Genomic DNA, 27,572 nt, shown 5'->3' on the forward strand with positions numbered 1-27,572 from the left:
CATTTCTTTACACATGGGACTAGGACGTACACACTTAAATGAGGTGAGTTAGGCCTACATTTCTTTACACATGGGACTAGGACGTACACACTTAAATGAGGTGAGTTAGGCCTACATTTCTTTACACATGGGACTAGGACATACACACTTAAATGAGGTGAGTTCGGCCTACATTTCTTTACACATGGGACTAGGACGTACACACTTAAATGAGGTGAGTTAGGCCTACATTTCTTTACACATGGGACTAGGACGTACACACTTAAATGAGGTGAGTCAGGCCTACATTTCTTTACACATGGGACTAGGACGTACACACTTAAATGAGGTGAGTTAGGCCTACATTTCTTTACACATGGGACTAGGACATACACACTTAAATGAGGTGAGTTAGGCCTACATTTCTTTACACATGGGACTAGGACATACACACTTAAATGAGGTGAGTCAGGCCTACATTTCTTTACACATGGGACTAGGATGTACACACTTAAATGAGGTGAGTTAGGCCTACATTTCTTTCCACTGAAGTTGGATATTGACAGGCGCAATTAGGCCTAGACCTGATAAATGTAATGTGTTGGGAGGAGTGTGTGGAAAGTGGAAGGCATTAGCGTGAAAGACAGATGTATGAATGTCTTCATCTTAACAGCAGACCTGGGTTCAAATACTATTTGATTATTTAAAATACTTCACCTGCTTGAATGAGCTATCCTGGCGCAATTGAACTAATAGAATAGTTGAAAAAGTGCAAACCCCATCTGGTACTCCAGGCAGACTAAAGCCAACGATAAAAGATATGGAATAGTTTCTGATTTGAAATAGTATTTGAACCCAACAATAGCCTGTATCAGAAGATCTGGAATAATGATGAGGTAGTTAGTTGATCATGATTTCACTAATTTACATACAGTTCTGTTTGTCCCAAATAAAACCCTATTCCCTACATAGTGCACTACTTTTGACTGGGGCCCATAGGGCTAGGATTCCATTTGGGATTCAGCCTGTGTGTTGAAGAAATTAATTATCTCATTATCCCCACCAGACAGATAGCAAACGCCTCATATAATTTTATTTTAGCGCAGCCTCGTCGTGTGCGAATTGGCATACAAGGTTGTAGTGCAGAATAATTGGTTGAATTAAATGTAGCATTTACTCTGAAGTAATGACCAATAACCTTACATTTTAGCCTGTATAAGCACGGCAAATCACAGATAGAGCCTAGGTCTATCACCCACTGTCTCTATGTTGCTGCACGTTAAAAGATGATCAAAACCTTCTGTTGGCCAATATGCCCCTCTGCAGGCCGTTCGGCTGTACTGCATCATCAGATGTACTGCATCATCAGATGTGATCATGAGGCGAATGACTTGACTATTTCTGAACTACAGATGCACGTCCTCTCAGAGCAAATACAAACTGCTGTTTCAGTGGTTTCAGAGTGGACATTAATTCATGTAAGCAACATTTCTATAAGAGCATGGTGCAAGGAAACCAAGACATCCACGTCAGAGAACATTGAATATAAATGATATCCCATGTTGATTAATGTTCATTGCAATGGACTCATCAGACACAAACACACAAAAATACATGTTTCAATGTTAAAGCCCTTTTCAGTAGTTAGTTTGAATCAAAACTCAGATATATCTGATTAATTAGAGAGCATGATCGTACCTTCAGGAGGTTCTTCACGTAGATAAGGAGGAATCTCTTCGTTGTTGGAGTTGTCTACTGATGATGAACAGCTACTGGCTTCCTCCACCACCTCATTTTCATCACTAGGAACCTACAGGACAAGTCAGTGTGAGAACTGCAACCACATAAGCCTAACTGAATAAATAATATTATATCTCATATAGTTGCATTTCGCAGTTCAAATGAGGACATAATTCATGATAACATAATAATAATCTCATGTAGTATGCCTATGTTGATCAATAGCGCCAGGGTCAAATAAATACACTGAGAATAAAGAAAGTTTAAAAGAAAAATACAAAAATAAATAAAAAGCTTAAAATGAAAACGTTATGTTTGATATAGATTATTGAGAATAATAGAATATAAACTGTGATCATGTGGCACTAGGCAAAAAATAATCCTATTACATTGACACACTCATAATTGGCCCGAAAATAGAGACAGCAAGAATACTGTTACAGTATCATGTCAAAGTGGCTGCTGTGTATCACGTGTCTGTAACACACGTACACAAAGTAATCAGCAACATGTTCTGCAGCAGTGAGGTCGCTACATACGTAGCAAACAAACAATAACTTGTTTTTCCTGAAAGAGCATCACAGTGGGCTGGCTATTAAGGGGGAGGTGTGTTCATTTTCCTGTATGACACCAGCATTGTACACTACCTGCAACGTCAGTCATGTAATTGCAATAAAAAACACTTTTGCTTTTTCTTGAATGCGAAAATGTGAGATTGCTACCAAAGACGTGCATTTCAAAAGCGTAGCTAACTGTACGATTTCAACAAAAACAAAATCCCAACATATACTCACTTTCATCTTTTGCTAGAAGCAGAAGACTGATCTCTTTCTGAACACTGTCAATTCCGCCACACAAGTAAAATTGGCTAATAAATGTGGAGCATAAAACACAAAACGTGTTAAAATAAACATATAACGAGGATCAGAGCTTCGTTTAGCTAAAATGTGCAGTGTTTTGCTGTCAAAATGTAACCGGAAGTGACGCTTGGGATGTTTACGGAATTCTTCTGTAACCTGCTGTAATGTTGATTTTCAGTCAGAAGGGGATGTCATCGAGTCAAATGATTCAACGAGGAGGAGGAGCACTTTTAGCTGACTGACTAGAAAAGGCAAATAAATAAAAATAAATGAGGAATCGGTATCAGGTGCAAAATAGGTGGTGTCTAAGAAATGGCAAAAATTGATAATTGTTAAATACTTGAAAAACAAAAATGTTAACGTAGGCCTACTTGGCCAAATGTTATATAGCACAAAAGGCAAAATGCCTACTGGCCTATACACTATATCACCAAAAGTATGTGGACACCCCTTCAAATGAGTGGATTTGGTTATTTCAACCACACCCACTGCTGACAGGTGTACAAAATCGAGCACACAGCCATGCAATCTCCATAGACAAACATTGGAAGTAGAATGGCCTGTACTGAAGAGCGCAGTGATGCCACCCTTCCAACACTTTCTTAGAGCTCTGACTTTCAGACCTGAAAATCACTGACGTCATGATTTAACCACATTGTTAAACCTTAACCTTTTAAACCAAAAGATGACAACAAATACATGTTTGACGATTATAACCTTATCAATATGGAGAATGTAGTTCATTTATTTGACCGTATTTTAATGTTAAGCAAACTAGCTAACTTTATTATTAGCAGTTTTAGCTAGCTTAATTGTTCCACGGCACCTCAACACATTCACTAATTGGTATTTTGGCCAATCAGATCAGCTATTTTGTTAATAATTGAGCAATATATCAGAATTGGGTACCTTTGTAAATAAAGCCCATGTTATCTCAAAAGCAGCTCTCCTTGAAAAGGGAGCACGGGTCAGACTTGCCAATTCATAGACAGTAATGTTAAACATGTAACATCTATTCATGAACCTGTCCGCCGCCTGGGGCAAATGCACCAATGCTGTCCCAAAGCTTACTCTAAATGTCAATACTCTAAATGTCAATACTCTAAATGTCAATACTCTAAATGTCAATACACGTCACTTGAGATACGGTTTTAGAAACATTTGGAACTTAACTTTCACATCGTCAAAAAAATGAAAGGTTAAATTACTTACTACACACCTTTTTAGGGTTATGGTTATCATAGGGCCATATTTCCATGTAACAGCACATGTTTACAGAAGACAGAGGTGACCACGTGATCTAATTAGCTATCGGAGAGTCTCCTAACCCCTTGAAGAAGGACCCCAGCATAGTGTTGTAACTGAAAAATACTGTTTGCTGCAATTTGTGTTAAAACCGTTTAAACAGTAATAGTTTATTTTGCGTTTGTGTGATGTGAAAGTAGAGGGCTTTATTTTAGAATGAAAATGCAACATTTTCTTTAAAAAAGTACTATGTAGGCCTATACAAGCAACATAGGATAAGCCAAGAGCTACTGTACGTACTTCTTGGACTATTAGCCAAAACAAACAATCTGATTCTAAAATCAATGTAGATTGGAGTTGGAGGGAATAGCAGCCGTTTTACGTACTCCTGACCAAGTGCTGTTTTGTGTGTTTTTTTGTGCTGATCTTAAACTTTTTTCTACTTAATGTTCCCACCATCGTTTCCTATGACCGAAAAAAGCATCTGGACATCAGAACAGCTATCACTAACCTCTATGTGGATGAGGATTTCTACTTCAACGAAAATAACATACTGCTCATCCCGGACCATGCCCAAATCCCTGACACTTGAAAAAGGAAGAGGCGGTATAGATACCTGACGAGACCACGTCGGCATGTGGATAAACCACCTCTACCCTCCGTTCTATTGGCGAACGTGCAATCACTGGAGAATAAACTGGATGAGCTCTGATCGAGACTATCCTATCAACGTGATCTGAAAACTGTAATATCCTATGGTCCTCCAAGTTGTGACTGAACAAGGCAATGGAAAATATAAATCTATCTAGTTTTTCTATACCTTGGCAGGCCATTAAGTTGCCACTAAGTTACGACAAAACCTATTCCCCCTCAGGAGACTGAAAAGATTTGGCATGGGTCCTCAGATCCTTAAAAGGTTCTACAGCTGCACCATCGACAGCATCCTGACAGGTTGCATCACTGTCTGGTATGTCATCTGCTCGGCCTCCGACCGCAAGGCACTACAGAGAGTAGTACGAATGGCCCAGTACAACACTGGGGCCAAGCTTCCTGTCCTCCAGGACCTGCCACCCAGAAATTCTTGAGGGAAACAGGTTTCAGTCTTCCAGAGATTTGAGACTGGGACGGAGGTTCACCTTCTAGCAGGACAATGACCCTAAGCATACTGCTAAAGCAACACTCGAGTGGTTTAAGGGAAAACATTTAAATCCCAGGGGCTAGATGTGCTAAGCTTATATAGACATACCCCAAGAGACTTGCAGCTTTAATTGCTGGGTGAATAGTTATGCACGCTTAAGTTCTGTTTTTTTGTCTTATTTCTTGTTTGTTTCACAACAAAAAAATATTTAGCATCTTCAGTGGTAGGCATGTTGTGTAAATCAAATGATACAGACCCCACCAAAATCTATTTTAATACATTCCAGGTTGTAAGGCAACAAAATAGGAAAAAAGCCAAGGGGGTGAGTACTTTCACAAGCCACTGTATGTGCAGTCAGTGAAAGCATTACCATATTTATCTCTCAATAGCTGGATGACGCAAGTGAAGTTTTATCTAGTGCTGTAGGTTGGCTATCTTTGAATGCAGCAGAAGATGAGTGCAAAGATCACATTTGGAGTGAATCTGACTATTATTCCATGAGAAGATTTTTGGGGATTATTTTAAGCATTAGCATAACGCAAAAAAAGTGTATCAATTGTTAATAGTTTCCTTATTTTTTAAGATATCAATGCCAAACTTTACATGGTTCATCATGGTCATGTCTTTGATAGGCCATTGTGGAGTGGATTTACAAAATATGTAAATGGTCATGGATTTCCTGATTTATCAATAACTCAGCCATTTCTTAACTTTAAGGCCTCCCGAGTGGCACAGTGGTGTCAGTCGTCACTACAGGCCCTGGTTCGTTCCCAGGCTTTGTCACTCCCATAGGGCGGAGCACAATTGAAGAAAGCGTCGTCCAAGTTAGGGGAGGGTCTGGCCGGGGGATTAGGCCGTCATTGTAAATAAGAACTTGTTCTTAACTGACTTGCCTAGTTAAATAAAGGTTAATAAAAAAATAACCAATCCCTTAGCTTTTCTTAAACTAAGATAAAAGATGTACCATGGGCTTACATACTGGATTTCCAAGATGGAAAAAAATCTATCCTGACGGACCTTATGGGCCCTTAAGGCAGATATGTTCAGCATGATTAAAGACACCAATCTAGAAAGTTTCAAGTTTCTAGGTCAAACTGGGCAACTGATATGAGGGTTTTAGTGGGACTACTTATAACAGCGCACCCTATCGCCAAATCGGTGCCATTATTTCTGACCAAGTTACTCATGGCCTCTAGTTTGTGTTTGACACATTTAAAAAAAGTTGCCAATCTATGAGTTTGAGAAACAGATGCCTCACAAGTCCTCAACTGGCAGCTTCATTAAATAGTACCCGCAAAACATCAGTCTTAACGTCAACAGTGAAGAGGCGACTCCGGGTTGCAAAGAAAAAGCCATATCTCTGTCCAGTGTCTTTGTTATTTAGCCCATCTTAATCTTTTCTTTCTATTGGCCAGTCTGAGATATGGCTTTTTCTTTGCAACTCTGCCTAGAAGGCCAGCATCCCGGAATTGCCTCTTCACTGTTGACGTTGAGACTCGTGTTTTGCGGGTACTATTTAATGAAGATGCCAGTTGAGGACTTGTGAGGCATCTGTTTCTCAAACTAGACACTCTAATGTACTTGTCCTCTTACTCAGTTCTACACTTGGGCCTCCAACTCCTCTTTCTATTCAGGTTAGAGACAGTTATTGTTCTGTGAAGGGAGTAGTACACAGGGTTGTACGAGATATTCAGGTTCTTGGCAATTTCTCGCATGGAATAGCCTTCATTTCTCAGAAAAAGAATAGACTGATGAGTTTCAGAAGAAAGTTCTTTGTTTCTGGCCATTTTGAGCCTGTAATCTAACCCACAAATACTGATGCTCCAGATACTCAACTAGTCTAAAGAAGGCCAGTTTTATTGCTTCTTCATCAGAACAACAGTTTTCAGCTGTGCTAACATAATTGCGAAAAGGGTTTTCTAATGATCAATTAGTCTTTTAAAATGATCAACTTGGATTAGCTAACACAACGTGCCATTGGAACACAGGAGTGATTGTTGCTGATAATGGGCCTCTGTACGCCTATGTAGATATTCCATAAAAAAATCAGCTGTTTCCAGCTACAATAGTCATTAACAATGTCTACACTGTATTTCTGATCAATTTGATGTTATTTTAATGGACAAAAAATGTGCTTTCTTTCAAAACCAAGGACATTTCTAAGTGACCTCAAACGTTTGAACGGTTGTGTGTCTACATATATATATATTTTTTAACTACATTCACTTGTTGACAACTATGATGTGATGACTGCAACTAAATCAAATCAAAATCAAATCAAATTTATTTATATAGCCCTTCGTACATCAGCTGATATCTCAAAGTGCTGTACAGAAACCCAGCCTAAAACCCCAAACAGCAAGCAATGCAGGTGGAGAAGCACAGTGGCTAGGAAAAACTCCCTAGAAAGGCCAATACCTAGGAAGAAACCTAGAGAGGAACCAGGCTATGTGGGGTGGCCAGTCCTCTTCTGGCTGTGCCGGGTGGAGATTATAACAGAACATGGTCAAGATGTTCAATGTTCATAAATGACCAGCATGGTCGAATAATAATAAGGCAGAACAGTTGAAACTAGAGCAGCAGCACAGTCAGGTGGAAGTTGAAACTGGAGCAGCAGCATGGCCAGGTAGACTGGGGACAGCAAGGAGTCATCATGTCAGGTAGTCCTGGGGCATGGTCCTAGGGCTCAGGTCAGTTGAAACTGGAACAGCAGCATGGCCAGGTGGACTGGGGACAGCAAGGAGTCATCATGTCAGGTAGTCCTGGGGCATGGTCCTAGGGCTCAGGTCCTCCGAGAGAGAGAAAGAAAGAGAGAAGGAGAGAATTAGAGAACGCACACTTAGATTCACACAGGACACCGAATAGGACAGGAGAAGTACTCCAGATATAACAAACTGACCCCAGCCCCCCGACACATAAACTACTAGTAATTGCCTGTGGTCGGTGTCAGAGCCCTCTACAGTATAGGGTTGGGATATACTGTATACTTGACATGCATGCCTAAGTTGTGAAAGACCTATACTTCACGGCTCATTTAGGTGAGCCGGTCTCGTGTTGAAGTAGAGGTACTTTCTTATTGGGCTATTGGTTAACACGTTGGTTTCTCCAATGGTGGATCAGGGTTCAGATCGCACCTGTGATACTCATGAAGTGGTTTGTGTACAGATCCCAGTTACATTTAAATACACATTGTGCATTTGAAGGTTGACCTCACCTGGCCTACTTATTCCTTCTTTCTTTATATGAAAGAGCTCCTGGTGTCACGCCCTGACCATAGAGAGCCCTTGTTTCTCTATGGTGTAGTAGGTCAGGGTGTGACTAGGGGTTATTCTAGTTTCTAATTTCTCATTTGTGTTCTAGTTTATATTTTCTATGTTGGTGTTTTGTATGATTTCCAATTAGAGGCAGCTGGTAATCGTTGTCTCTAATTGGGGATCATATTTAAGTAGCTATTTTTCCCACCTGTGTTTGTGGGATGTTATGTTGTGTTTGTGTCTGTGCACAACGTAGTCACGTTTCGGCGGTCGGTTATTGATTTATTGTTCTTAAGTTTCACTTTTGAAATAAATATGTGGAACTCAACTTCTGCTGTGCCTTGCTCCCGTTCTTACGACAACTGTGAAACCTGGAATTAAAACTCATATCATATGATTAGATAAGACTGAATTAACCAACTGATGAGGTGGTGGATCATTCTACAGAAAGTATGTGTAACATACTGTATTCAAATGTTAAGCTGTACATAAGAGTATCTGTATATTTCCCTTGCCATGTTGCTTACCATATTGCTTGCCATGTCTTGTCTTTCTGCCAGGATTTGAGTGGATTCAATTTGATATCTCCATTCCTAGAGGTATATTTACAGTATATGCAAATTGTGTTGACTAATTTTGAGTTCAAATTGAATCTATTATTCTACGATTTTCCCCCTGAGCCTTGGTTTTCAAGTTCAGTCCATTTAATCTGACAGTCATTTAATCTCAACCTGTGACTGTATTCAGTGTTTTATGCTAATTCAGTGTATCCTTCACTTCTATTTTATTACATTGATGAATACATGAGGTGACATTGAAAGTTGTGTATGTCATGAAAAGAATTTGCAGAAATGTAACCTCTTATCCTTTCACTCTTAAACGTTAAAATGATATAATCCCTTTTATGATAAATATTATGTATATCTTCATGAATGTGTACATGTGCAATACCAGTATGTATGTATATATCAAATATATAAACAGCAACAAGTGGGGTACTATTTTTTTTTTCTTCTACCACTGTCAATGGTACCTTGTCCCCAGGCTAATTGTGACAGGGAGAGAGTGAGCCAGCGGGTGAACGAGACTGTCAATAGTGTATAGTGGAAATAAGAATTTCCCCATGGTTCTTTACCCATCATTCTATAAACTTTTGGAGAGACCTGAGCACCTAATCTCTCATGACCTACTGAGGAGTGTCTTCCATCTGGCCACTCTACCAAAAAGGCCTGAATGGTGGAGTACTAAAGAGATGGTTGTCCTTCTGGATGGTTCTCCCATCTCCACAGAGGAACTCTAGAGCTCTGTCAGAGTGGCCATCGGGCTCTTGGTCACCTCCCCTGACCAAGGCCCTTCTCCCCCGATTGCTCAGTTTGACCGGGCGGCCAGCTCTAGGATGAGGCTTGGTGGTTCCAATCTTCTTCCATTTAAGAATGATGGACGCCACTGTGGTCATGGTACCCTTCCCCAGATCTGTGCCTCGATACAATCCTGTCTTGGAGCTCTATGAACAATTCCTTCGACCTCATGGCTTGATTTTTCCTCTGACATGCACTGTCAACTGTGGGACCTTATAGACAGTTGTGTGCCTTTCCAAATCATGTCCAATAAATTGAATTTACCACATGTGGACTCCGAGTCTCATAGCAACGTCTGAATACTTAGGTAAACAATGTATTTCTGACTTTTATTTTTAATACATTTGCAAAAATGTTTTTTTTTTAAACAGTTTTCGCTTTGTCATTATGGGGTATTGTGTATACATGGAGGATTTAAAAAAAAAATCCATTTTAGAATAAGAAATACATACATAACATGTGGAAAAAATCTAGGGGTCTGAATACTTTCCAAAGGCACTGTATATTATGTGGTTTGTGGACATGTTCTTCCTTTCACACTGTTGTGAATTAGCAGTCCAGTCCTTTAGGTGTAATTTAGCTTAATGAGCGTGCTGTTAATTTCTCTCAGGATAATCAATTTATTGGATTACTCGACCTGTCTATGACAGATTTTTACTGTAACATGGGTGACTGTGAATAGTGGCACTGGGACACATGAGTAAGGCCAACTCCTGCCTTGTAACCATGTACAATATCCTCACTGTGAGTTAAACAATGTGGAGAATGGAGAGGAGATAATGAAATGATAACTGAAAATGTTTTTTTTTTGAGAATGGTCATGTTTGGCTAGCCATGTTTTAATCCATGCACCCTTGCTCCTTTTCGGCTAACATGTTACAGTTGTATACATGTGATAACACACATATTACAATCTAAGGATCGGCACACTCACTGGTCTGTCTTGTTGTCCTTGTGAGGTCACTAGTCCAAAGGTGACAGGTCAGCCAATGAGAGGAGTTTCTACTGTAACTGTCTCCCGTGTTGATATGTAAAAGGTTATTTATACATCAAGAGGCATGCATGCTAGTGTGGGTCTTTAACAATGATGCACAGTACCATTCAAAAGTTTGGACACCTACTCACTCAAGGGTTTTTCTTTATATTTACTATTTTCTACATTGTATAATAATAGTGAAGACATCAACACTATGAAATAACACATATGGAATCATGTATTAACCAATAAAGTGTTATACAAATCAAAATATATTTTATATTTGAGATTCTTCAAAGTAGCCACCCTTTTCCTTGATGACAGCTTTGCATACTCTTGCCATTGTCTCAGCCAACTTCATGAGGTAGTCACCTGGCACGCATTTCAATTAACAGGTGTGCCTTGTTAAAAGTTAATTAGTTGAATTTCTTTCCTTAATGCGTTTGAGCCAATCAGTTGTGTTGTGACAAGGTAGGGGGATATACAGAAAACCTTATTTGGTAAAAGACCAAGTCCATATTATTGCAAGAACAGCTCAAATAAGCAAAGAGAAACGACAGTCCATCATTACTTTAAGACATGAAGGTCAGTCAATCTGGAAAATTTCAAGAACTTTGAAAGTTTCTTCAAGTGCAGTCGCAAAAACCATCAAGCACCGTGATTAAACTGGATCTCATGAGGTCCACCACAGGAAAGGAAGACCCAGAGTTACCTTTGCTGCAGAGGGTTCATTAGAGTTACCAGTCTCAGAAATTGCAGCCCAAGTAAATGCTTCACAGAGTTCAAGTAACAGACACATCTCAACATCAACTGTTCAGAGGAGACTGCGTGAATCAGGCCTTCATTGTCAAATTGCTGCAAAGAAACCACTACTAAAGGACACCAATTAGAAGAAGATACTTGCTTGGGCCAAGAAACACAATGTGTGGTATCCCACCGTGAAGCATGGATGAGGAGGCATGATGGTGTTGGGTTGCTTTGCTGGTTACAGTGATTTATTTAGAATTCAAGGCACACTTAAACAGCATGGCTACCACAGCATTCTGCTGCGATACGCCATCCCGTCTGGTTTGCGCTTAGTGGGACTATCATTTGTTTTTCAACAGGACAATGACCCAACACACCTCCAGGCTGTGTAAGGCCTATTTGCCCAAGAAGGAGAGTGGTGGGGTGCTGCATCAGATGACCTGGCCTCCACAATCACCCGACCTCAATCCAATTGAGATGGTTTGGGATGAGTTGGACCGCAGAGTGAAGGAAAGCAGCCAACAAGTGCTCAGCATATGTGGGAACTCCTTCAAGACAGTTGGACAAGCATTCCGGGTGAAGCTGGTTGAGAGAATGCTAAGAGTGTGCAAACCTGTCATCAAGGCAATGGGTGGCTATTTTGAAAAATCTCTAATATAAAATACATTTAGATTTGTTTAATGCTTTTTTGTTTATTACATGATTCCATACAGTGCCTTGCGAAAGTATTCGGCCCCCTTGAACTTTGCGACCTTTTGCTACATTTCAGGCTTCAAACATAAAGATATAAAACTGTATTTGTTTGTGAAGAATCAACAACAAGTGGGACACAATCATGAAGTGGAACGACATTTATTGGATATTTCAAACTTTTTTAACAAATCAAAAACTGAAAAATTGGGCATGCAAAATTATTCAGCCCCCTTAAGTTAATACTTTGTAGCGCCACCTTTTGCTGCGATTACAGCTGTAAGTCGCTTGGGGTATGTCTCTATCAGTTTTGCACATCGAGAGACTGACATTTTTTCCCATTCCTCCTTGCAAAACAGCTCGAGCTCAGTGAGGTTGGATGGAGAGCATTTGTGAACAGCAGTTTTCAGTTCTTTCCACAGATTCTCGATTGGATTCAGGTCTGGACTTTGACTTGGCCATTCTAACACCTGGATATGTTTATTTTTGAACCATTCCATTGTAGATTTTGCTTTATGTTTTGGATCATTGTCTTGTTGGAAGACAAATCTCCGTCCCAGTCTCAGGTCTTTTGCAGACTCCATCAGGTTTTCTTCCAGAATGGTCCTGTATTTGGCTCCATCCATCTTCCCATCAATTTTAACCATCTTCCCTGTCCCTGCTGAAGAAAAGCAGGCCCAAACCATGATGCTGCCACCACCATGTTTGACAGTGGGGATGATGTGTTCAGGGTGATGAGCTGTGTTGCTTTTACGCCAAACATAACGTTTTGCATTGTTGCCAAAAAGTTCAATTTTGGTTTCATCTGACCAGAGCACCTTCTTCCACATGTTTGGTGTGTCTCCCAGGTGGCTTGTGGCAAACTTCATGATTGTGTCCCACTTGTTGTTGATTCTTCACAAAAAAATACAGTTTTATATCTTTATGTTTGAAGCCTGAAATGTGGCAAAAGGTCGCAAAGTTCAAGGGGGCCGAATACTTTCGCAAGGCACTGTATGTGTTATTTCATTGTTTTATTCTATTATTCTACAATTAGAAAATAGTAAAAATTAAGAAAAACCCTTGAATGAATAGGTGTGTCTAAACTTTTGACTGGTACAGTATATGTACCTGTATATGTCTGGTTTTGTCTGGTTTTACTGGTTTTTCACCACACACTGTATTGTGACTGAGTGTCTGTGGCTGTCGTCACAGTAAATCAACATTTCAATGTGGCATTGCGTTAATTTTTTTGGTACATGGGCTACTTTTTAATCAGACCCAATAGCCCACCCCATTCTGGCCTGATGCCAGAAATTAATTCTCCCTTTATTTTCTATGGCATTTCTATGAATGCTCCCTTTATTTTCTTTATTTTCTCTGTGCCTTTACCAAGTAGATATTAAATCCAATAACACAGGCCATCTACATATGCCTACTATGGTGCCCAGTGCTCACACCACTGAGCTGCTCCTATCCAGGGAAAGCATTTGAGGAAATAATGACTAGGTCTACCCCCACCTGGTCATATATGTGGGGGAGGTGGTGCTATTTCTAGTGATGGGAGAATGCTGGGGTGGTCACAAGTAGGACCTTAGTCACATGATCTCACGGCAACAGGACTTCTCATAAAACAATAGGCTACTGTGTGTGTGTGTGTGTGTGTGTGTGTGTGTGTGTGTGTGTGTGTGTGTTTTGCAGGGCACCAACATGAAGGCCCAGTTTACAAGGTCAAAACACACCCCAGACCCCTAACCATAAACAAATACCATGCTTCCCATGTGGCCGGTTGTCACCCTCTAACACACGAGGTCAAGGCTTTATCTACTTCTTTATATGCTTTATGTCCAATGGGCCCTGAGTAAGAAAGTCATAAACGAGCTAATGATCTCCTAGCCTGATATAAAACAATGGTGAGGTTAGAGGTTAGTCTGGTTTAGGAGGCTAGCAACCTCCAGGTCAAAATAATCTAATATTAGAGCTTCTGTAAAGAAGACAATGCAAAACATTTATGCTTCTACTTTTGTGGCTTTAAAACATTGTGTCTGTATCTGTGTCTCTGGGTTTAAAGTGGTTCTCAGACTGAGTTTGCCCGTTTGTCTATCTGATGCACCTTCTGGGGCGGCAGGTGGCCTAGTGGTTAGAGCGTTGGGCCAGTAACAGTAAGGTTGCTGGATCGAATCCCTGTGCTGTCGTTCTGCCCCTGAGCAAGGCAGTTAACCCACTGTTTCCCGAGTGCCGAAGACGTGGATATTGATTAAGGCATCCCTCTGCACCTCTCTGATTCAGGTTTATCCAGTTAACATAGCAAACTGCTGTGGGGCTGCAGGTTTAGCAGTGTTCGAGTTCATGTTCATCATGTTCGAGTTCATGTTCATCATGTTGATATTGTGACCTGCTGTGCAGTCAAACAGCTCAGTAAAGCATTAAACAAATCTAAATGTATTTTATATTTGAGATTTTTCAAAATAGCCACCCATTACCTTGATGACAGGCTTGCAAACTAAAGTAAGGGGGTCAGTGAGGCTATAAGATTAGCGAAGGACAGAGTAAAAAGACGGGCAGGAGGCCAACGTTCCATAAGCTCACATAACCTCCTCCTCTCCTCTTCCTCTCCTCTTCCTCTCCTCCTTCTCTCCTCCGCCACCCCTGGCTGCCAAAGACACTGACACAAATAATCCTAAAGTGTTATTACCTTGGCTTGATCACAATCTCTGGCCTTCAAGTTTGTTGACGACTAGAAGAAATGGAGTGCTGAGCACGCCCCCATCCACATCGATGGGTCTGTAGTGGTGTGGGTCGAGAGCTTCAGGTTCTTCGGTGTCCACATCACTAAGGAATTAACATGGTCCACACACACCGCACAGTTGTGAAGAGGGCACGACATCACCTCTTCCTCCTCAAGAGGCTGAAAAGATTTGTCGTGGGCCCTCAGATCCTCAAAAAGCTTTACAGCTGCAACATTGAGAACATGAGAGCTTTATCAAATCAAATCAAATTTTATTTGTCACATACACATGGTTAGCAGATGTTAATGCGAGTGTAGCGAAATGCTTGTGCTTCTAGTTCCGATAATGCAGTAATAACCAACGAGTAACAACCTAACAATTCCACAACTGTAAAGGGATAAAGAATATGTACATAAAGATATATGAATGAGTGATGGTACAGAACGGCATAGGCAAGATGCAGTAGATGTTATAGAGCACAGTATTTACATATGAGATGAGTAATGTAGGGTATGTAAACATTATATTAAGTGGCATTGTTTAAAGTGGCTAGTGATACATTTTTTTACATCAATTTCCATCAATTCCATTATTAAAGTGGCTGGAGTTGAGTCAGTATGTTTGCAGCAGCCACTCAATGTTAGTGGTGGCTGTTTAACAGTCTGATGGCCTTGAGATAGAAGCTGTTTTTCAGTCTCTCGGTCCCTGCTTTGATGCACCTGTACTGAACTCACCTTCTGGATGATAGCGGGGTGAACAGGCAGTGGTTCGGGTGGTTGTTGTCCTTGATGATCTTTATGGCCTTCCTGTGACATCGGGTGGTGTAGGTGTCCTGGAGGGCAGGTAGTTTGCCCCCGGTGATGCGTTGTGCAGACCTCACTACCCTCTGGAGAGCCTTACGGTTGTGGGCGGAGCAGTTGCCGTACCAGGCGGCGATACAGCCCGACAGGATGCTCTTGATTGTGCATCTGTAGAAGTTTGTGAGTGCTTTTGGTGACAAGCCAAATTTCTTCAGCCTCCTGAGGTTGAAGAGGCGCTGCTGTGCCTTCTTCACAACGCTCTCTGTGTGGGTGGACCAATTCAGTTTGTCCGTGATGTGTACGCCGAGGAACTTGAAACTTACTTCCCTCTCCACTACTGTGCCGTTGATGTGGATAGGGGGTTGCTCCCTCTGCTGTTTCCTGAAGTCCACAATTATCTCCTTTGTGTTGTTGACATTGAGTGTAAGGTTATTTTCCTGACACCACACTCCAAGGGCCCTCACCTCCTCCCTGTAGGCCGTCTCGTCATTGTTGGTAATCAAGCCTACCACTGTAGTGTCGTCATCAAACTTGATGATTGAGTTGGAGGCGTGCATGGCCACACAGTCGTGGGTGAACAGGGAGTACAGCAGAGGGCTCAGAATGCACCCTTGTGGGGCCCCAGTGTTGAGGATCAGCGGGGTGGAGATGTTGTTACCTACCCTCACCACTGGCCCGTCAGGAAGTCCAGTACCCAGTTGCACAGGGCGGGGTCGAGACCCAGGGTCTCGAGCTTGATGACGAGTTTGGAGGGTACTATGGTGTTATATGATGAGCTGTAGTCGATGAACAGCATTCTCACATAGGTATTCCTCTTGTCCAGATGGGTTAGGGCAGTGTGCAGTGTGCAGTGTGGTTGCGATTGCGTCATCTGTGGACCTATTGGGGCGATAAGCAAATTGGAGTGGGTCTAGGGTGTCAGGTAGGGTGGAGGTGATATGGTCCTTGACCAGTCTCTCAAAGCACTTCATGATGACGGAAGTGAGTGCTAGCTCAGTTACCTTAGCTTTCTTGGGAACAGAAACAATGGTGGCCCCCTTGAAGCATGTTGGAACAGCAGACTGGGATAAGGTTTGATTGAATATGTCCGTAAACCCACCAGCCAGCTGGTCTGCACATGCTCTGAGGACGCAGCTGGGGATGCCGTCTGGGCCTGCAGCCTTGCGAGGGTTAACACATTTAAATGTTTTACTCGGCTGCAGTGAAGGAGAGCCCGCAGGTTTTGTTAGCGGGCCATGTCAGTGGCACTGTATTGTCCTCAAAGCGAGCAAAAAAAGTTATTTAGTCTGTCTGGGAGACAAGACATCCTGGTCTGCGACGGGGCTGGTATTCTTTTTGTAATCCGTGATTGACTGTAGACCCTGCCACATACCTCTTGTGTCTGAGCCGTTGAATTGCGACTCCACTTTGTCTCTATACTGACACTTAGCTTGTTTGATTGCCTTGCGGAGGGAATAGCTACACTGTTTGTATTCGGTCATGTTTCCGGTCACCTTGCCCTGGTTAAAAGCAGTGGTTCGGGCTTTCATTTTTGCATGAATGCTGCCATCAATCCACGGTTTCTGGTTTGGGAATGTTTTAATCGTTGTTGTGGGTATAACATCGCCGATGCACTTTCTAATGAACTCGGCTCACCGAATCAGCGTATTCGTCATAGTTGTTGTTGGACGCAATGCGGAATATATCCCAATCCACGTGATTGAAGCAGTCTTGACGCGTGTAATCAGATTGGTCGGACCAGCGCTGAACAGACCTGAGCGGGTGCTTCCTGTTTTAGTTTATGTCTGTAGGCTGGAAGCAACTAAATGGAGTCGTGGTCAGCTTTTCCGAAAGGAGGGCGGGGGAGGGCCTTATATGCGTCGCGGAAATTAGAATAACAATGATCCAGGGTTTTACCAGCCCTGATAGAATTTAGGGAGTCTTGTTTTCAGATTAGCTTTGATAAAATCCCCAGCTACAATGAATGCAGCCTCAGGATTTGTGGTTTCAGTTTTCATAGAGTCAAATAAAGTTAGTTCAGGGCCATCGATGTGTCCGCTTGGGGAATATATATGGCTGTGATTATAATCGAAGAGAATTCCCTTGGTAGATAATGCTGTCGACATTTGATTGTGAGGAATTCTGAGTCAGGTGAACAGAAGAACTTGAGTTCCTGTATGTTGTTATGATCACACCACGTCTCGTTAATCATAAGGCATACCCCCCCGCCCCTCTTCTGTCGGCGCGATGCGTGAAGAAACCAGCTGGCTGCACCGACTTCGTTAGCGTCTCTCGAGTGAGCCATGTTTCCGTGAAGCAAAGAACCTTACAGTCTCTGATGTCTCTCTGGAATGCTACCCTTGCTCGGATTTCATCAACCTTGTTGTCAAGAGACTGGACATTGGCGAGTAGTATGCTAGGGAGAGGTGCGCGATGTGCCCGTCTCCGGAGCCTGACCAGAAGACCGCTTTGTTTTCCCCTTTTTCGGCATCGTTGTTTTGGGTCGCCGGCTTGGATCCGATCCATTGTCCTGGGTGGACAATAGCAGACGGTGTCTGAGGAAGCACCCAAAAATTGTCAAAGACTCCAGCCACTCAAGCCATAGACTGTTAGACTGTACCCCCTGTATATAGCTATGTTATTACCTCATACCCCTAAACAACGACTTAGTACTGGTACTCCCTGTATATAGCCATGTTATTACCTCATACCCCTAAACAACGACTTAGTACTGGTACTCCCTGTATATAGCCATGTTATTACCTCATACCCCTAAACAACGACTTAGTACTGGTACTCCCTGTATATAGCCATGTTATTACCTCATACCCCTAAACAACGACTTAGTACTGGTACTCCCTGTATATAGCTATGTTATTACCTCATACCCCTAAACAACGACTTAGTACTGGTACTCCCTGTATATAGCTATGTTATTACCTCGTACCCCTAAACAACGACTTAGTACTGGTACCCCCTTTATATAGCCATGTTATTACCTCATACCCCTAAACAACGACTTAGTACTGGTACTCCCTGTATATAGCCATGTTATTACCTCATACCCCTAAACAACGACTTACTACTGGTACTCCCTGTATATAGCCATGTTATTACCTCATACCCCTAAACAATGACTTAGTACTGGTACTCCCTGTATATAGCCATGTTATTACCTCATACCCCTAAACAACGACTTAGTACTGGTACCCCCTTTATATAGCCATGTTATTACCTCATACCCCTAAACAACGACTTAGTACTGGTACTCCCTGTATATAGCCATGTTATTACCTCATACCCCTAAACAACGACTTAGTACTGGTACTCCCTGTATATAGCCATGTTATTACCTCATACCCCTAAACAACGACTTAGTACTGGTACTCCCTGTATATAGCCATGTTATTACCTCATACCCCTAAACAACGACTTAGTACTGGTACTCCCTGTATATAGCCATGTTATTACCTCATACCCCTAAACAACGACTTAGTACTGGTACTCCCTGTATATAGCCATGTTATTACCTCATACCCCTAAACAACAACTTAGTACTGGTACTCCCTGTATATAGCCATGTTATTACCTCATACCCCTAAACAACGACTTAGTACTGGTACTCCCTGTATATAGCCATGTTATTACCTCATACCCATAAACAACGACTTAGTACTGGTACCCCCTGTATATAGCTATGTTATTACCTCATACCCCTAAACAACGACTTAGTACTGGTACTCCCTGTATATAGCCATGTTATTACCTCATACCCCTAAACAACGACTTAGTACTGGTACTCCCTGTATATAGCCATGTTATTACCTCATACCCCTAAACAACAACTTAGTACTGGTACTCCCTGTATATAGCCATGTTATTACCTCATACCCCTAAACAACGACTTAGTACTGGTACTCCCTGTATATAGCCATGTTATTACCTCATACCCATAAACAACGACTTAGTACTGGTACCCCCTGTATATAGCTATGTTATTACCTCATACCCCTAAACAACGACTTAGTACTGGTACTCCCTGTATATAGCCATGTTATTACCTCATACCCCTAAACAACGACTTAGTACTGGTACTCCCTGTATATAGCCATGTTATCGTTTACTCCCTATTGTTATTTATTATTCACTGTGTATTCATTCCTCGTATCCCTATTTCTATTATATAAAATAAACATCTGTATCTTTAAATCTACATCGTTGGAAAACAACCCGTAAGAATTTCACTGTTACTCTATGAAGCATTTGACTAATAACATTTGATTTGATTTGATTTAATTCTAAAATAACATGAACCTTACTACTTAACTGCAGCATAATTTAATGACCTTGCTATGCTAACAGTCTTATCCTATGCCAACCTATTAGTTAGTGTGTTAGTGTGACTTAATGGCTGCATTTACACAGGCAGCCCAATTCTGATATTTACCTAATTATTGGCAAAAGAGGTGATCTGATCTGTCAAAAGACCAATTAGTGGGTAAAGATCAGAATTCCTCCCTTTACTTGTTATAATTTGAATAGTCTCTTCTTCCACCAGCAACCATGCCGACTGTGGGTGAAACAGGCTACTTTTCCATGTGTATGGCTGGAAAGACAGACTATCATCTGATTCTGAATATTGTCTTCTTGTCAGTAATTGAATAGCCACTGGGGGGCATCTAGGGATGTTTCAACCACCACATTCAGTAGAAGTGCTGTGGACGCCCCTCCTTCAACACCATTCAAAACATCACTTCCTTTTTTGGTCATCTCGTTCTGAACAACTTCCTCTGGTCTGTGGTTGACATTAGACCTGGTAACCAGATTCAAGTAACTGTGGTCAACGAGGGTCAGTCTGGAATAGAGTCTGTTGTCACTGTGGTTTACCACTGTGTAAAGACTTACTTCATTGACAGGCAATGAGGACAATCATTTTACTGTCGGAACATCAGGGTTGGGATCAATTCAGACAGTTAATTGAAATTCCCATTTCCCTCATTGACATAATTCAATTAACTTCATTGGAAGGAGTCAAGCCCAAGCCTGAGGGACACATTCTCTGGTCATTGAACACTGAGCAGTTGTAACTGTGTTGCTTCCTTCCCTCACCTTGTCCCAACCCGGACTCGAAACAGGGACCCTCTGAACACATCAACAACCATCACTCCATAAAAGCAAGGGAAACAAGCACTTCAAGGTCTCAGAGTGAGTGACGTCCCCGATTGACCACTACTAGCGTGCACCGCTAACTAGCTATGCATTTCACATAGGTTACACTCACCCCTCTTTGACTTCCTCCTCCACAGCAGCAATCCTAGCAGCTGGACAGAGCCTAACTGAGTGATCCGGGTCAATAACATTAATATTACAGTGTTGCTCCCGTACCTCTCATAGGCCCAACCTGGGATCGAACCAGGAACCCTCTGAACACATCAACAACCATCGCTCCACAAAAGCCACAAACCTTGCAGAGGAAGGGATTCAACCACTTCAAGGTCTCAGAGTGAGTGACGTCTCTGGATTCAACACTAATAACGCACACTGCTAACTAGCTAGCCATTTCACATCGGTTACACAGTCACCATAGATGTTTATTTTGGTTTGTTAAAGTATGTCCTACATTTATATTGGTTAAAACAGTCTTGTCATTGTATGTCTTTATATGACTATTGTCCACTCCCATTGCTACTGAGTCTCTGAAACGTCCTTTGAAGGCCTGGCGGGGGTTCCATAAAGGCTTTGCGTTGTCACTAGTCTCTGGTTGGTTGTCTGTAACACTGTGTCTGAAATACAGACAGACAGACAGACAAAGGGCCATATCTCCATTATGACTGATGCACCAGACCTTATTTATAGTGGCCTCCAACATGCCTTTCTCTGCAGATGCATCATCAACCTGTCTTCCAGTTGTCCAACTATAGACCAGGGCTCCGCCAACCAGCTATAAATTATCAGAGGCCAAATGAGACTCTTGAGTGAGTGTGTGTGCACGTGTGTGTGTGTGTGTGTGTGCACGTGTGTGTGTGTGCACATGAGTGTGTGTGTGTGTGTGTGCATGTATGTGTGTGTGCACGTGTGTGTGTGTGTGTGTGTGTGTGTGTGTGTGTGTGTGTGTGTGTGTGTGTGTGTGTGTGTGTATGTGCATGTATGTGTGTGTGTGTGTGTTTGTGCTTTTAAGTTCCGCATTGGTTTGTAAGGGTGACAATGTCTCCTAAAAAGGCCTGAGGTTTTGAAGGTATGTGATGGCATGGGTCCTGCGTATTCCTATTTAAATTCAGAGAGCAGGTGAGCCAGGCGCACTCTCCTCTCGTCTCTCTCTCTTTCAAGGGACTGTAACACATCGCCTCCTGTCCAGCTCTCCAGGGTAAGTCCTGCACACATGCAATTCTCTGTTTCAATGGGATTATAGGATTACCGTAATAGTAATTTATCTCATAGTATTACATTTACGCTAGTCATTTGGCAGACGCTATTCTCTCGTCCAAAGCAATTTACGATCAGTGGCTTTATCATAATTACCACACATGACTATGTAATCTATATGTATCATTTATACTTAAACACAGAACACACAGTAGGTTACAGGCATGTGTGGACCCCAGGAAGAGTAGCTGCTGCTTTTGCAACAGCTACTGGGGATCTTATTAATAAAATACCAAATACCAAATATGAGAGAAAAAGAGCCATTCAAGTATTTTCTGACAGATTATGTTAATATGTAAGTGATCTCACAACCACATGGCTAATGTGGATAGGAAATGCAATACAAGTCCTTGCTTTAATAGATTTTTAAGAACTTCTTTTGATTGTGTTTTAGGCTGTTGGTTAGGACCAACACAGAAATACCTTTTAAGCACTTAAAGCGATTAAAATGTAACACTGTCCTCTGTATTGTACATTACAATAACATAGTCAACTAAAAGTAAGTTATGGGTCCAGCATGGCATATGAGAACAGCAACAAGAACAGCACAGACAGACAGCACAGACAGCACAGACAGACAGACAGACAGACAGACAGACAGACAGACAGACAGCACAGACAGACAGCACAGACAGACAGCACAGACAGACAGACAGACAGACAGACAGACAGACAGACAGACAGACAGACAGACAGACAGACAGACAGCACAGACAGACAGACAGACAGACAGACAGACAGACAGACAGACAGACAGACAGACAGACAGACAGACAGACAGACAGACAGACAGACAGACAGACAGACAGCACAGACAGACAGACAGCACAGACAGACAGACAGACAGACAGACAGACAGACAGACAGACAGACAGACAGACAGACAGACAGACAGCACAGACAGACAGACAGAGACACTGCTACAGAATGAGACCACAGTGGGAAGGGCAGCTACTGTTAAAGACATGCTCCGGGACTTTGGCAACTATTAAGCCTTTTTTAAACCTCTCGCTTTGGGCTGGATGTGTCAATGTGTTGTTCATACATGCATAATCTATGAGCAGAATTAATGTTTTACATCAATTAGCCACAAAATCCCTAGTTTGAAAGCGACTGTTTTTCTGGAAGCTGTGCTTCTCCATTTTCCCTCCATTTTCCCCCATGTGAGCCAGCAACCTATTAATTAAATTGAAACCAATGAGCTTCAGTCCCTCGCCACTTGAGTGACAGCTAGCAAGAGTCTCATCATGCACGCACACAAGGGAGAGAGAGAGAGAGCGAGAGAGCAATGAAATGGTGCACATATCTGCACATATGTGACGTAGTATGCAATTTTCAGGGACCACTCGTGAGCGCTACTTTCAGAACTACTGGCTAAAAAGTATACTCTTTAATGTGGTAATACCTTGTTTTGTTACTACCATATGCTATGTGTGAAACACATTGCACTCTGACACACCTGACAACTGGTCTGTTTGGTGTGTGTGTGTGTGTGTGTGTGTGTGTGTGTGTGTGTGTGTGTGTGTGTGTGTGTGTGTGTGTGTGTGTGTGCGTGTGTGTGTAGGCCTACAGTAACCGGACACAACCATGTGTGACGAGGAAGAGACAACAGCCTTGGTATGCGACAACGGCTCAGGACTGGTGAAGGCTGGCTTTGCCGGTGACGATGCCCCCAGGGCAGTGTTCCCCTCTATTGTGGGGCGCCCCCGTCATCAGGTCAGACCCCATCTTACTCTCCTCTACTACCCTTCCATGTCAATCAGAGGGGTCATTCCTGAAATAGAGCCGCAACACTATTGTTAGTCGGTCATTGCTCCTACAGTATGGCTAACCTGGGCTCAGATCTGTTTGTGCTCTTGCCAACTACATTGCTGTCGTTACCAAGCCAAACATGGCATGGCGATGAGTGAAAAGGAGTTGGCATGATGGCACAAACAGACTGGCACAAGCACACTCAGACATGATGGCACAACCAGACTGGCACTCAGACTACAGTACGGACAAGTTTCCTGAATCCAGATGAAGCCTAGACCTGGACCCCAAAAAAAACTTTCAATGGAGATTCTCTATTGAGCATACGTTTTTAGTTTAGTAGGTTTAATCTGGGTCTGGGAAACCAGACCGTGTGTCATTTGCAGATCAATATGTGTCTGTTTCCTGTTCACATTCACATCTGGACCACAGGAGGCTGCTGAGGGGAGAACTGCTCATAATAATGGCCGGAACGTAGTAAACGGAATGGCATCAAACACCTGGAGACCATGTATTTCATGTGTTTGGTGTATTTGATACCATTCCACTATTTCCACTCCAGTCATTACCACAAACCCATCCTCCCTGCTGTGACCTGTACCTACTTTACATATGAATGAGCCTTGCCTGTCTCTCTCTTCCCCTACAGGGTGTGATGGTGGGTATGGGTCAGAAGGACTCCTATGTAGGAGACGAGGCCCAGAGCAAGAGAGGTATCCTGACCCTCAAGTACCCCATTGAGCATGGCATCATCACTAACTGGGACGACATGGAGAAGATCTGGCATCACACCTTCTACAATGAGCTGCGTGTGGCCCCTGAAGAGCACCCCGTCCTGCTCACTGAGGCCCCCCTCAACCCCAAGGCCAACAGGGAGAAGATGACCCAGGTGGGTCACCTGCCTTAATTAATCCAATTACCTGGCTGGCAATCTTATGCTGTTTAGCATCTGTTTACATCACAACTAATGTTGATTGATGCTGTTCTTATATTTGCTTTATATTATTATTAGGTGCAAATAATGGATTTATGAGCCTGTTTTCTAAAACAGGTGTGGTTTTCTTCCTGACAGATCATGTTTGAGACCTTCAATGTGCCAGCTATGTATGTGGCCATCCAGGCTGTGCTGTCTCTGTATGCCTCTGGTCGTACAACAGGTGAGTGCGCCTCCTAACCCAAAACTGATTGCTGTAAAAAAGTGACGTACGGTACAGCGAATGCATACATTTTCAGAATGTTTGGCACCAGCAGGAATGAAAAACCCACAACCCTGGCATTGACCACTATGATGCTCGTCAGTGTGTTTGTACTAATGTGTCTCACCTGTGCAGGTATTGTGCTGGACGCTGGTGATGGTGTGACCCACAACGTGCCCGTGTATGAGGGTTACGCCTTGCCCCACGCCATCATGAGACTGGACTTGGCTGGCAGAGACCTGACTGATTATCTGATGAAGATCCTCACTGAGAGAGGATACTCTTTCGTTACCACCGGTAACCATGGAGATACTTTTAGATACAACCAAACTCATCTACAACTATATCAATATTGACAGAAATGTTTATTTTGTACCTTCTAACAGTATTATAAAAAATGTCACCTTTCACCCAGTTTATATGATGTGTCAACACCTGATTTTTTGTTTAATTGCATCTTGTCACCTTTGTTGATCTCTCATTATCTTACAGTGTATCCTATTGGCAAAATAGAGTAACTGCAATCCTTCATTATTTTCCTAGTGTAGTGACTGTGCCTGTAGAAGAGCCTGATCAGTGTAGTTATATTTGACACATAGGTTAAGATCCCCCTCTACAGTTCCAGTTTCTTCCTTTATGCCTGTCCACGGTTGGTAACATGATCTCACAAACTCCATGCTATATTTGAATCCCACAGCTGAGAGAGAGATCGTGCGTGACATCAAGGAGAAGCTGTGCTACGTGGCTCTGGACTTTGAGAATGAGATGGCCACCGCTGCCTCCTCCTCCTCTCTGGAGAAGTCCTACGAGTTGCCTGACGGACAGGTCATCACCATCGGTAACGAGAGGTTCCGTTGCCCAGAGACCCTCTTCCAGCCCTCCTTCATCGGTCAGTACAAATTCTTACAACTTCACAATGTTCTATAGCCTGGTCAGTTTGTCTTGTCAACTCCTATATAGCTGTTGTCAAGACAACACAAATAGATCTGGGACCAGGCTAGATATTCTGTGCTGTAGCACAAGTAATGTATTTAAGATCATGCAGGATAAGAGGAAGTAAAAGTCACCATATGGATCATTCATGAAGGATATTTATTGATATAATTTTCCCGAGAGTACTCTGTGTGTCAATATTTCATTGTCTATTATATCTTGCTTATGAAGTTTGTGGTTTGGTTTGATCCTCTCTTTTCCAACGGAGGCTTCACTACACATGACAAGGCTCAGAATCCATTGCTCTGTTTCTTTATTCTCTTTCCCAAGACTGTTATCCCCATAGGTATGCAGTTCAGAATATGGGTGTAAAGACTGTTATCCCCATAGGTATGCAGTTCAGAATATGGGTGTAAAGACTGTTATTTGTTATCCCCATAGGTATGGAGTCTGCGGGTATCCATGAGACCACATACAACGGCATCATGAAGTGCGACATTGACATCCGTAAGGACCTGTACGCCAACAACGTCTTGTCTGGCGGTACCACCATGTACCCTGGTATCGGTGACCGCATGCAGAAGGAAATCACAGCCCTGGCCCCCAGCACTATGAAAATCAAGGTATGTATAATACGTGCATCTTATTCTCTTTGATAATTACATCCAGCTAACCTTACCACCATCCAATTACTGTGAGTCAATTATTTAACAGTGATGAACCTGAAAGTACTTTGAGGAAAAAGTTTCATAGTACCCTTGGTGAAGCAACGTTTGATTAGTATAGACACTTGACTTTGCATAAAAACCCAACTTGACTCGGTCCTAACCGCTGACTATCGCTCCCTGTAGATGATTGCCCCCCCTGAGCGTAAATACTCTGTCTGGATCGGCGGCTCCATCCTGGCCTCCCTGTCTACCTTCCAGGCCATGTGGATCAGCAAAGACGAGTATGAGGAGGCCGGGCCCTCAATCGTCCACAGGAAGTGCTTCTAAATTACCCTCTCCTCCTATCTCGACTCTCTTCCTGCCCTAAAATCATTGCTCTCTGTTTTTCTCATGTGTCTCTAATCCCCACAAACGACCCATTGTATTTGTTTACTGTTTGTGCAATCTGTATTATGGGTCATCAGACTATCAGGATATTTACAAGCATTTCGCAACACCCGCAATAACATCTGCTAAACACGTGTATGTGACCAATAACATTTGATTTGATTTGATATTGCTAAATAAATGAATTCTGCCTTTTGACTTCCCTGTGCAGTTGCTTATGTGACAGTATAACATGTAATATAATCAGGTTCATTAAAAGTAGTTTGACAAAAATGACTTCTTCCAGGACAATTTAGCATAATCACAAGTCTACAGTGTTAATAGATGTCACAGGGCATGCAGAGTAACTGCATTTGCATTCCACTAATTAGACATTCTGGGATATGCTTATATATTATTTACACATATGACATTTGACATTTTCTGTTGAAAGCTTTTTCAAACATAGAAAAAAATGCTTTATTATTCATTATTCATTATTATCTGAGTGGACTCCATACATTTACTCCATACATTTACATTACAGCTACACATCAAATGAAGTGGTTTGGGTTTGATGTTTAGTTTGATGTAGATGAGGTCCCAGTTGAAATATACTGTAATGTGATGCAACGCCCACTGGGTGGCAGAAGTGAGTCTTTTCAGGGCGGTGAAGTCACTCGCTCCGACCCGTTCAATAAGCTTTTGGGTGTTGTTTGCACATTAGCTATATGATGACAGACACAGTCAAATATGTTGC

At 42.3% G+C, this 27,572-nt stretch overlaps 2 protein-coding genes across 3 annotated transcripts in view; one reads left to right on the forward strand and one right to left on the reverse strand.

Moving 5' to 3' along the window:
* The window catches only part of LOC109867773 (transmembrane protein 263), a 44,311-nt gene extending 41,593 nt beyond the window's left edge, over window positions 1-2,718 (reverse strand). The window contains exons 1-2 of the mRNA XM_020457054.2: window positions 2,514-2,718; window positions 1,678-1,789 (exon numbers count right to left, since the gene is read on the reverse strand). Coding sequence (XP_020312643.1) covers window positions 1,678-1,789; window positions 2,514-2,519 — 118 coding nt within the window. The 5' untranslated portion in view covers window positions 2,520-2,718. The remainder of the gene's footprint in view (window positions 1-1,677; window positions 1,790-2,513) is intronic.
* Window positions 2,719-21,708: 18,990 nt separating this feature from the next.
* On the forward strand, window positions 21,709-27,031 carry LOC109867094 (actin, alpha cardiac muscle 1-like). Of its 2 annotated transcripts, none has more exons than XM_020456011.2 (8): window positions 21,709-21,838; window positions 23,462-23,613; window positions 24,299-24,538; window positions 24,722-24,806; window positions 24,981-25,142; window positions 25,543-25,734; window positions 26,220-26,401; window positions 26,630-27,031. In XM_020456011.2, the coding sequence occupies exons 2-8, from the start codon at window positions 23,485-23,487 to the stop codon at window positions 26,771-26,773; spliced, it is 1,134 nt and encodes a 377-aa protein (XP_020311600.1). In that variant the 5' UTR covers window positions 21,709-21,838; window positions 23,462-23,484; the 3' UTR covers window positions 26,774-27,031. The 2 variants fall into 2 exon arrangements, with proteins under 2 accessions (XP_020311600.1, XP_020311601.1); XM_020456012.2 differs by having other exon boundaries at window positions 21,823-21,838; window positions 23,470-23,613.
* The last annotated feature ends 541 nt before the right edge of the window (window positions 27,032-27,572 follow it).

Source organism: Oncorhynchus kisutch, linkage group LG22 (genome assembly GCF_002021735.2).
Source record: "Oncorhynchus kisutch isolate 150728-3 linkage group LG22, Okis_V2, whole genome shotgun sequence".
NCBI lineage: Eukaryota > Metazoa > Chordata > Actinopteri > Salmoniformes > Salmonidae > Oncorhynchus > Oncorhynchus kisutch.

Bases quoted from the DNA above. Each gene is read 5' to 3' on its own strand.
- LOC109867094 (XM_020456011.2), top strand. From the start codon at position 23,485: ATGTGTGACGAGGAAGAGACAACAGCCTTGGTATGCGACAACGGCTCA. The intron at 25,143-25,542 runs GTAACCATGGAG...TGAATCCCACAG, and splicing joins ATACTCTTTCGTTACCACCG to CTGAGAGAGAGATCGTGCGT. The intron at 25,735-26,219 runs GTCAGTACAAAT...TTATCCCCATAG, and splicing joins CTTCCAGCCCTCCTTCATCG to GTATGGAGTCTGCGGGTATC.